Genomic DNA, 11,228 nt, shown 5'->3' on the forward strand with positions numbered 1-11,228 from the left:
ATTCGGCCACTAGTGGGAACTAAGACAAGATGTCTAAAAATCAATCTAATCTTCCATCGGAGCGGATGCCTCTTGAAAATCAGAAATCTCTGTGGTGGTATCTTCTAGATTATTCATTTGTGCAAAGTTTGTCTCAATCTTTTGAGGACGTGAATGATACCTAGCAATAATGTTAGAGGAAGCTCGGAAAACGCGGGACCAATATTCTTTGGAACCACATTAGTAACATATATCAAGATCAGTATAATCTTGATTGGTTTGAGCTTTGGCCTTATTCTTGAAATGGGTCCTAGGGAATCACACTTTGGGGTCAGATTCCCTCCCTTGGGTGGGCCTCGACTTTGTTGACCTTGCGCATGCGATTGAGGATTAAACCTTTTTCCATGGCCATGACACTTCTTGTGCCCCTTGTGGCCTCGAAAGTGGTGGCATGCGCTTTAAGAGCACATTCGAGCCAATAAGTATAGCTTGATAATTCCGCATCAAAATTGGTTTTTCATTTGAGGAAGTAGTAAGACAGAGATCAAATCCGAAAACTTAGTGAATTTATATGTGCTTTATTGTTGCTATAGGACAATATTTGTGGTATGAAAAGTTGAATAGGTATTCTCCAAGAGATCTTATTTAGTCAAGTCCTTATTACAGCACTTGAGAAGTGATCCAATTCGACAAATTTCCGAAGTAATCTTACACAGACTTAAAGTTTTAGAAGCGTAAGTGTTGCCAATCGTGCCTTGCTTCAGGTAAGAAAATATATTTCTGATGATCGAAGCGTTCTGCCAGAGTGAGCTCGAGAGTGCGTGGATCCTTTTTAGTGAGGTATTTGATCTGCAGTACATCATGCTTTTATATTCGGATGAAGATCATGGCGGTTATTTTGTTAGCTTCGCCAACTGGTTCCTCCGTAGCCTCTTCAATGGTGGCTCTGAGAGTTTTGGCAGTGAGATGGAGCTTCATATCTTGAACCCACTTCATGTAGTTTCTGCTGGATACTTCCAGAGCGGTCAAGTCAAATTTGTTGAAGTTTAAAATGCCACTGCAATGGAGGGAACAAAATTGTAGTTAGTCTTATGGAAAAGTAAATATACATAAACATAAACTAGAACATTTGGGTCATATAGACATGTTTTGGTTTAGTTTACTTGAAAAACTTCAGGTTTCATGGGTGTATGTTTTGTATGAAAATATTGGTTTCAAATACTCTAAATTCGAAACTACAAAAGGATGTTAAAAGTTCAAATTAAAAAAATAAAAAAATATTGAATCTTTAATTTAGAAAAGTGGATTGTAGGCCAAAAATTTGTTTTCAAATTAATGGACTATTGATCACTAAATTAATTCAATAGGCCAAGAACCAAATAGGAGTCGGTCGTGAAAGCAAGAAAATATAAACATTGGGGTCATATTGGTATGGATGGCTACAGGCCAAACAAATGCAAAAGGCCAAAAATTGGGCGTGTCCATGGGCACCCAAAAAAGTTGGATGCGGGTTGTGAAACAAAAAGAGGCCCAAAATTGGCTTAGACCGAGAAAAGCAACAGCCCAGCAAAAGCTGGGTGCAAACTGGATAACCCAGTGTGAGCTGGGGTGGGTTGGGCAGACAAAACGCCCAACAATAGGGATGGCAACAGTTCAGTTTAGGAATGGAAATGCTATACCCATTCCTATTACCACGAAATTAACCAAATTCATGATCGCAAATTAACCATCGGGGATTATCAATAACCATACACACTCGGTAGCAGTTTCCCCATCGGTTAACGGTTATATCAATCTTCATCAATACCAAAAATATATTGGTTCAACTGACATATTATAATATAATAAATACATTGATGATATTGGCTTATGTTTGATCTCCCATAAGCACGATTGAATTCTCATTGGTTTTGATTCAAAACCTTTTAACTTTCTCACAAAATGCAACTTTTTGTAATTCTCAAGGTAATGGGTTATGTGAATGTACATATATATTATACAATACTATATATATATATATATATATATTATATATTATATATAATGTGTAATATTTGGGTCGGATTCGAGGATGGATATGGATTAGAGACTCCTATAACTATATCTGAAACCAAAACCAAATAATATTTTTGGTTTTTCCCCATATCCGCAATATAACTAAACTTCCATCCTCAAATATGTTCCATTCGGACAGTTATTCACAGTTATCTGGTTTAACAATTTGAATTGTCATCTCTACCTAACAACAGCAACTGCAGGCTACATGAAATAAAAGGGGGTAGATTCTTTCCGTGCCCTCCTGTTTTGTGTGGTCACGGTTAAGCCACGTCAAAATTTTATATTATTTTATTTATAAAGATAATAAGATAAAAATGAATAATAATATAAAATATTAACGTGATTTAACCATGACTACACAAATAGAAGGGCACGAGAAATGGGAGGGCAGAGAATCTACCTCCGAAATAAAGAGGCATCCTAGCAAGGCAAGGTAGTGGGTCGAGGAAGGAGCCTAGCAAGCAGCCATAGGCTGCAAGAAGCCAAGAGATAGGCCCAAAAATTTTGCGCTACAAAGCAAAACCAAAGCGACGTTGTTCTAGGAGCTGGAGTTGAAGGCTCAGCTCGACGGGGTGCATCTTCAAGGTTTTAAAATTCCAAGTTTTTGCTTCTATTTTTTGTTTTTCTTTGTACTCACAAAATTCAACATAGCATTATAGCATAATAAAACATAATATGCGTATGCAAAATCAACATAATGTTGCATATGCATGAACAAGATATATATTTTAGAACGATAAATGCAGTAATAGGCAATATATAAAGCATAGATAAATTGGGGGTTTATGCATCATAGTGAATGTTTCCATGCTAGCAGGGGTTATAAAATATCGATTCCATTTTTAGAAGAACCTGGATTGGATGAAAACGAAGAAAGCCTTTGAATGCCAATTGTAGAAGAACCTCCTTCAAATCTTTAGTTCCCTAGTGCAACAGCGGGAGGGTGTTGTTAACTTGTGTTATGGGCCTATTTTGCTGAGGGATTATAAAGAGGGAGAGGGAGGCCGGCGACAAGAGAGAGAAGAAAGGATTGGTGAATTCTATGGTGTGTATTATCTCACCTTACTGTACTTTTATTTATAGTAGTAAGGAATGAAAAATTCTTGTCTTTCAACACTTCAAATAATACATTGCAACTAGGAAACTATGTAAAAGATACTATACAATCCTATAAAGATTTACACAATCACACTTTTAACTAATTTAGGACTGTAACAATGCTATTTTTTCATTAACATATTTCGAAGTAATATTCGTATAGATTGTGTTAATATAATTTTTGTGAACATTTAAACTTAGTTAAAAGTAATCAACAAAGTATGAAAGATTGCCCAACGAAACCCTCTCGAACACAATCTAACCACACATCAACATCTTCCTATACACATCAAACACGCATGAAACAATTTAAGAGGTTATCCTTAGGCGTAAGATTTAAATTAGGCCATTTGATCAATTTCTTTTAAACTTCTACATCGGAGATGGTCTTATAATTTGTTTGATAACATGGAAGGAAAAATTCGACCATGGGTCTCTTTAAAATCCTTATTTGCAACTCCAATTCGCATAAAATGAACCAAGCATATGCAACCAGAGGTGGATGTACATTGGGACCAAGGTGGTCCTAGGATCATTCGGTATTCGGAAAATATACATTTGAAGGTCTTTCGAGGACCCTTCAAATGTTTGTATGGGTCCCTTTTATGCCTACCAAGTGTTTAATGTAATGTCTGCTAGGCATATCTTGACAGATTGTGTCGACAACACTTGACAATTTCTTTCGATATCACTCATTAGATTTCTTCGACATATGTCGATATTTATTGACATGTGCGCAATGTGGTTTGACGTGACGACAATAGGTTCACTAAGTGTTCAACAAATTACCTCAATGAATAAACTAAAATTTTTTTTTTTGCTCACTTAGCGCTTTATTTCTATCTAAAAAACTTGTACTTTATCATTAGGACCCCCAAGATCCAATTCCTGAATTTGCCACTATATGCGACACAGTTACGAAATTAAGCTGGTCATATACAATTTGCAAAACATTGGACTAAAAGCTAGTCAGTTACAACACCCTAATTTGCAAATCCAGTTGGTATCGAATGTGACTCTGCTGTTTGGTTGGGATCTGACGTAGTTCCTTCTGAGGAACTTCATGGTTTGATTCTCAATTAGAAGATTTCTTATTAACACAATAATGTCATTATGGATTTCGTTCGGGGGCAGGGTTCTAAATCGGCTTAGTCAATTGTTGGTGAGACTCACATACATTAACGACTCACGATTAATCGTCATCCACACCAGTACGAACCTCTAATTTTAGCATTCCTCAAAGAACAATCTAACCGCTCATATAGAGGAATGCGCCCATTACTCTAAACAATTTGGCTAAATGCTGAACATATGTGTCATAGCATTGGGCTTTGATCAGAATGTGATGTTGCCTAAGCTGTTATAGACATGTTGGCATTTTTTTTTTAGAAAAACTAATGAAAAGGGTTTGAGAACTTTGAGTTTTAACTAAAATAACAAAAAAATGTTGTAAATAAATAATATCATAAGTGCTTTTTTAAAATATAAATATTTTTAACGTTAAACGTGAAAATACCACAAATGTTTCGTCTTTAAACAAAAATAAGCCGAACCCGAAGATTCCCTCACTCGGGTAGACTGGAGAACCAGCCATTTCAATATTCATTTCTTTCTATCTTTTCCATAAAGTTGGAAGAAAATGATAAGCAATAAAACAAAAACCACGTACATAGGCAAAAACGACAAGAAGCACTCACAAGCACTTTTTAGCAAAAGCAGATTGGGACCTATGTGTGTGTATCTCAGTCTCATAGATTTGAACCTATGTGTATGTATATCAGTCTCATACATTTGGCCGTCTCCAACAAACATAACCCGTTTAAAATTATAGCTCTGCAAAAAAAACAAAAAAACAAAAAAAAAAAAAAATTTAAAATGAAAAATGTCAAATTATACTCATATATCCTCTCCAACAAAAAAAAGGGCTAAAAGATGGTGGTTACATTTGGCCAGCCTAATACCTTTTCGGCCAAATAATGACCTGATGAGCTCCACAAAATTATAGCCTAGCCATCGGTTGGAGATGAGTTTTTGGACAAATCAAACTATTTTTTAGCTTTTAAACCTTTAACACTTTCCATTAGAGATGGTATAATATGGCATGCTACACCAGCCTATTTCTCTGTTTTAAATGCATTACATGCTAAAAACAACTGAACACAATCGTCCCAACAGGGAGATTTACGATCACAAAATTAATCGCATCCTGTTAGACCCTGATTCGTCGGTCAGCCTATTTCCCTGTTTTACATGCATTATTATATTTCCATTTCACATGTTGGAGAACAACTTTCATGACAAAGACCCTGATTCGTCGGTCAGCCTATTTCCCTGTTTTACATGCATTATTATATTTCCATTTCACATGTTGGAGAACAACTTTCATGACAAATACATTGACACCGTGATATCAGTGTCATGTAACTGTAAGCTGCTCCCCCTAAAGTCGGATTGCAACTTGTTAAATTTTAACAAGGCGGTATTCTACTCTAGAATATTATAATCCATGAGAAGGATTCAAACATATCTCTAAAGGAGCAGCACACTGCCTCGACCAATTGGCATAACTAACATCTAAGCAGTTTATCAAAGAAATAAAAAAAACTAACATCTAAGCAACATGTTTATTTAAGGGGTTTACAGAAATTAGTTTTGACAAGTTCAAGCTAATGACATTGCAACACAACATCTTCCAAATGCTACACATGAAAATTACAAATAACCTTAATTTGCTAATTCAAGCAACATGCCTCCTTGCAAGGCTTCAAGATCAACAAAGGCAGATGATCAAATGATGCATTCTCCCATCAAAATCACTTATGACCATCTGTCACACATTACAACAAAACCAGCACATATAATACGTACAAGCCGTTCACGACAACTTCAGTCATCAAGAATCCGACGCGATGGTAAGAAGAACACAACTCCAGTTCCAGTCAGCAGTTAATAACTTAATTGACTCCTCTAATCCTCTCTAGTCATTTGAAAATTGTGGCAACTCCGTATTAATCACACGCAAATAAACTCGCTTAGCTCTTTCACCACATTTTCCATTGATGGCCTGTAAATGGGAGACTCGTGCATGCAAAGAAGAGCAAGTCTGCCAAGTTTACTTGCCTCTGATTCTGAAAAATTTCCCTCGAGGTTTGCATCCATAAAATCTTCAAATCTGCCAGCCTCAGCACCTTGGCGAGCCACCTGGGTGATTTTATGTTTTCCAGAAAGGATTTGAAATACAATCATACCAAACGCATAAATGTCACTCTTCGCAGTGGAGCGTCCAGTGGTTGTGTACTCGGGAGCCAGGTACCCCATGGCAGCACTGGCTTTGAGCATTGAGAAGACGATATCATCTGCGAGGAGTTTGTGCAAGCCCGAATCTGAGAGTAAGGGGTTGTAGTGGGAATCAATAAGCACCTTCTCAGCTGACATGGTCTGGTGAACAATAGCAGGTTTATTGCCCACGTTTCCATGCAAATATCCAATACCTGCTTCCAGAAAACATGTTAAATATTTAGTAATACACCTCAAGTATTAGAAGGGAATAATATCATGTCAAATTTCAGCATACACCAAGTAAATTGCACGGTAAGGAGTTTTGGTGTCTCCGAAGTATAAGATAAATGAAAAAGCAAAATCGAAAAATAACAATGATAATTACTTTAGTGAGCAAGATATGCACTGACCTTTAGCGATCCCATTGATTATAGATACTCTGGTTGACCATTCAAGAACCTCCCCACTCCCATCCTTAATGTCGAGATACTGTAACAGACTATCATTTGGGATAAAGTCATAGATAAGAAACCACTCTCCCCTGCCTTTTGAGCAGCAAAAGCCTCTCAACCTAACAAGATTCTCATGTTTTAATGATGTCAATATCTTCATTCCCTTCAAAAACTCAGCTTCGTCGGGCTTACAACTAGTCTTGCTAATGCAGTTTATAGCAACAACCGAACCGTCTCTTAGGATACCCTTGTAGATGGCAGAAAAATTGCTCTTCCGCAAAAGATTGACTTCAGAAAAGCTTTGAGTTGCACGCTCCACTTCTTCTAAATTAATCATAAAACTCTCAAGAACTTCTTGAGAGTACCCACTGCCACCTTTAGCCAACGGATCCCACCCGTTAGAATACTCCAGATTGATAAGAGGAGACACGCTCTTCTTGTAAACTTCCTTTGCCTGGTCAGTACTAAGCCTGCTATCAGAAGAGTCAAAAGTACTCCCAATCTTCTGCTTTTGTCGACGACACCAGAAGAACAAGAAGAGCCCAGATACAGTTAATGCAACAATAACTCCAATCACCCCAAAGATTATACCAATTTGTGGGGATTTTGATGCCTCTGAACAGCGGGTTTGGCTACAATTGGAATGGATATTTGCTGACTTGGGGATTTCTTTTGCAGTAGATGAGTCTGGATCTTTTGCCGAAAGGTTACTAGGTTCAAATGGTTGTGGTATGTTTGGGTTCCGAGTATTAGTAGCTGTGCACAATTCTAAGCCAGAAAACCCAACCCCACATAAGCTCGGGTTGTTTTCGTATAGGAATCCTTCGTTAAGTCTCTTTAGAGCTGCATTTTCATCCGAAAATGCAGAAGGGTCAAATTAAAATTCGTACAGAGAAAAATGAGGAAGAAAGCAAAGCAGAAGTGTAGCACCATATTACCTGGAGGTACATTTCCTGAGAGAATATTGGTTCGAACGTCAAGGACTTCTAGCATAGGAGCATCGGCTAATCTTGCTGGAATAGGACCAAATAAGCTATTAAAGCTCAAGTCTAACCTTGTTAGCGTCCCCAACTCGCCCAAACTTGCAGGAATTGCCCCAGTTAACTGATTGGATTGCACAGCAAGAACACTAAGCCTTTTAAGCTGCCCTAATTGTGTAGGTATCCCCCCAGTCAACTTGTTGTAACACAACTGCAAAACTGCAAAGTCCAAACAAAGAGAACTCAGGTCGGAGTAATATGTTTAATCCCCAAGTTCTGACAATAACCCTGAGAGTTGCATGCTAATAAAACTAAAGAAGCATTCTTGAATACCAAATGATTCATTGGACAAAGCAATTCGTTTATTCAAAGAGATCTCAAAAAAAAAAAAAAAAAGCTCTTTTTGTAGATTCTCTTTTCGGTATCAAACTACAAATAAATATGTTGGAAAATACTAAGATCAATAGCGAACTAGAAACGGGGATTTGAACAAGGGACATTCGCATCAAATACCAAACGGTCTTCGACATTTTGGAGTTGACTAAACCATTGGAGAGCATTCCATATCAAATCATAGGGTGACTTGGTAAATGAGGAACCAGATCAAATTGATCAATGCACCCGCTTCAACCTCTACATTTCAGAATTCAAAAAAGACCCAGAAATCCTTATGCAATAATTCAATGAGCAAAAGCTTTTAATGCACCCACTTTTCACCACATGAGATGCAAAGCAGAAAGCTTTGACTGCCTCTTTATGCATTTATCAAAAAGCGTGGCCAATTTCAAATCCCCCTCCTCGTAAATCAGAGTGGTTTAGAATATCGCTCGTCAAAACAAAAATGTGAACATTCAATCTCAAACAAGCACAAAAATGCAAATTTATAACAAAATATAAAAATACCCACCTTGCAAATTGGGCATTTTACCAATCTCACGAGGAATTGCACCAGAAAGATTGTTCACGTTGAGGTACAAATCAGCGAGCTGGTTCAAACCAGCAAGCTGCTTCGGGATTTTCCCACTCAAAGCATTGAAGTGAAGATAGAGGCCAGTGAGGCTCTTGAGGCCGCCAACGGTCGGGGGAATCTGGCCCCACAGGCCCTTCCCCTGCAGAGAGATGTTGGTCACACGGCCCTGCTCGTTGCAAGCCACCCCTTCGAAAGCGCCGCCGCAGGGGTCGGCGTGCGGCGTCCATGACGTCAAGAACTGGTTTTGTGGGTCCAGCGAAGCCTTCATTGCCATGAGAGCAGGGAGCTCGGTGAGCGAGGAGAGAGAGGGGGGGAGGAGAAGGAGGACGAGGAGAACGGATAGAGGGAAACAATGCATGTTTGGTTAGTGGGGAAGTGTGAGCAAATGAGAGGGAAAGTGTGGGAATCTTGGTGGGTGCGTGGGAAATTTTGGATTTTTTTAGTTTTTGGTTTCTGGGGTTTGCTGTGTTTTTGAGTATTTGTAGTGGAATGGGTGGTTTAGGCTTTGCATATTGTCTGGGAAGATAACAGGGTGTGTTTGGTTAGAGGAAAATGAGAGAAAATGGGTTGGAAAATGTCGGGATTTCTCTCTTTCTGTTTGGAGGGTGGGGAATTTTGGAACTTTTTCAGTTTTTGGCATCTGGGTTTTGCTGGGTTTTTGAGGATTTGAAGTGAAATGGGTGGTTTAGGCTCTGCATAATGACTGACAAGATAAACATATGCTGTTTGGTTAGTGGGAAAATGAGAGAAAATGGGTGGGAAAAGGTGGGACTTTCTTAATTTTGTTATGAACGTGTGTGTGGGAAATGTGCGATTTAGAACTTCGAGGCGAGAGTGAGATGATTGTTGGTTTTTTAATTTTCTTTCCTTTGTTTTTTTGAATGGAGACGGAGAGTGAGGTTTGGTTTGAGAAGGAGATGAGTGGACTCTGCAGGTGAAAACAGAGTCGCACTGTCACACACTCCCTGCAGTTACAGTGCTTAGGTGTGAGAATGATTTGCTCGCTGCATGCAGATTTGAGTGGCTTATACTTTATATGGTTCATTTGGAAGCGAAAGTATATGAAAACTATGGGACCCTCCCCTTTGAATTTTGAATTTATGGGTCCTGCAATTTTGTTCATAATGTCCTACAGTATTGGTCTTATTAACACATTTTGTTCAAGTATTTCAATGTTGTTTTCGGGATTCATTATCATAAAAATTTGATGTAAAAATTAAGTGTCGATTGTCGATTACCAAACATCTTTTCCCTTCTTGTTTATCTAAGAAATGAGAGAATTGTAGAGAAATGTAACTTGGTTGAGACTAGGGTTGTCAAACTTCAGGATACTCATGGTCTTCCGACGTGTGTCTTCAAATACGACATTCCACTCTTGTGACAATAACACTCCAAACTACAAGAACAAGCAAACTATAAATATGTAGAAACTCTCTCTCATTGACTCAAGAATTAACTGAAATTTTTAGAAGGCTCCCTATATAGACTGATTAATTTGGAATTATTTGACTACAGGATAAACCATCTATTTATAGATATAGAATAACAACAATCCTTATTCCACTATGAATCCTAAAACGTCACGCTTTGTTTGGTTCTAAGTCTTCTGTTGGCTCAAAGTACTTTATATCTTTTATTATAGTCTCTTTAAAAGTCTCCCTAGATCTTTCTCTACCTCTTCTGTCCTGAGCCTCCATCTCATAGCCCCATCTTCTAACTAGAGCATCCGTAGGTCTTCGATTCACATGTCCAAACCATCTTAACTGATTTTCTCTCATCTTATTTGCAATTGCGGCCACTTTTACTTTACCTCAGATATCCTTATTCTTAATCCTATCATTTCTTGTGTGCCTATACATCAAACGAAACATTCTTATCTTTGCTACACTCATTTTTTTTCACGTATTGCTTTTTGACTGTCCAACATTTCATGCCATAAACCATCGCCGGCCTTATTGACTTCCTATAGAATACATTTAAATTGGGAATGCGACTCTTTAAACAAAATGAGCAAGACTGTTGGGAAGGGGACGCACTGCATAACAAGAGGCTTGTTCCTTTTCATCAAATTTCTCATACAACACCATTCTCTTGATGACACATCGCAGCCCCGATATCCCTATATACTAGGGTAGGCACGTGTTGGGGGACACCTGAGGGTGACGAAGCCATTTTAAACCTGCTTACAAATAAATATGTAATTATAAAGAAATACACAAATGCGGAAACGTGTTCAGAGCATATAACTAATCAAGAATAATGTGAAAGAATTACTATGAAAAGATACAAACAAAGGAATGGGTCCTGCATTGAGAAGACTCGAAGATACATATGCGGAAATGCCCTGACGCAGGGATCGTGTGCCTCGACTCGAACTCCTGAAGGGGGCGCAAAACAAAAGGGTGAGTGGAC

At 38.2% G+C, this 11,228-nt stretch overlaps 1 protein-coding gene and 1 long non-coding RNA gene across 2 annotated transcripts; both read right to left on the minus strand.

Moving 5' to 3' along the window:
• Positions 1-526: 526 nt before the first annotated feature.
• LOC139190479 (uncharacterized) lies at positions 527-3,098 on the minus strand. The gene is made up of 2 exons (XR_011574713.1): positions 2,890-3,098; positions 527-1,036 (listed from the first exon to the last, which is right to left on the minus strand). It is a non-coding gene; the product is annotated as an uncharacterized lncRNA (long non-coding RNA).
• A 2,642-nt stretch (positions 3,099-5,740) lies between these two features.
• Positions 5,741-9,835, minus strand: LOC103406084 (LRR receptor kinase SERK2). The gene is made up of 4 exons (XM_008345105.4): positions 8,754-9,835; positions 7,805-8,065; positions 6,825-7,709; positions 5,741-6,626 (listed from the first exon to the last, which is right to left on the minus strand). Exons 1-4 carry the CDS (start codon positions 9,172-9,174, stop codon positions 6,148-6,150), a joined length of 2,046 nt encoding a protein of 681 aa, XP_008343327.1. The 5' UTR covers positions 9,175-9,835; the 3' UTR covers positions 5,741-6,147.
• Positions 9,836-11,228: the final 1,393 nt, after the last annotated feature.

This window comes from Malus domestica, chromosome 02 (genome assembly GCF_042453785.1).
Source record: "Malus domestica chromosome 02, GDT2T_hap1".
In the NCBI taxonomy this organism is placed as follows: Eukaryota; Viridiplantae; Streptophyta; class Magnoliopsida; order Rosales; family Rosaceae; genus Malus; species Malus domestica.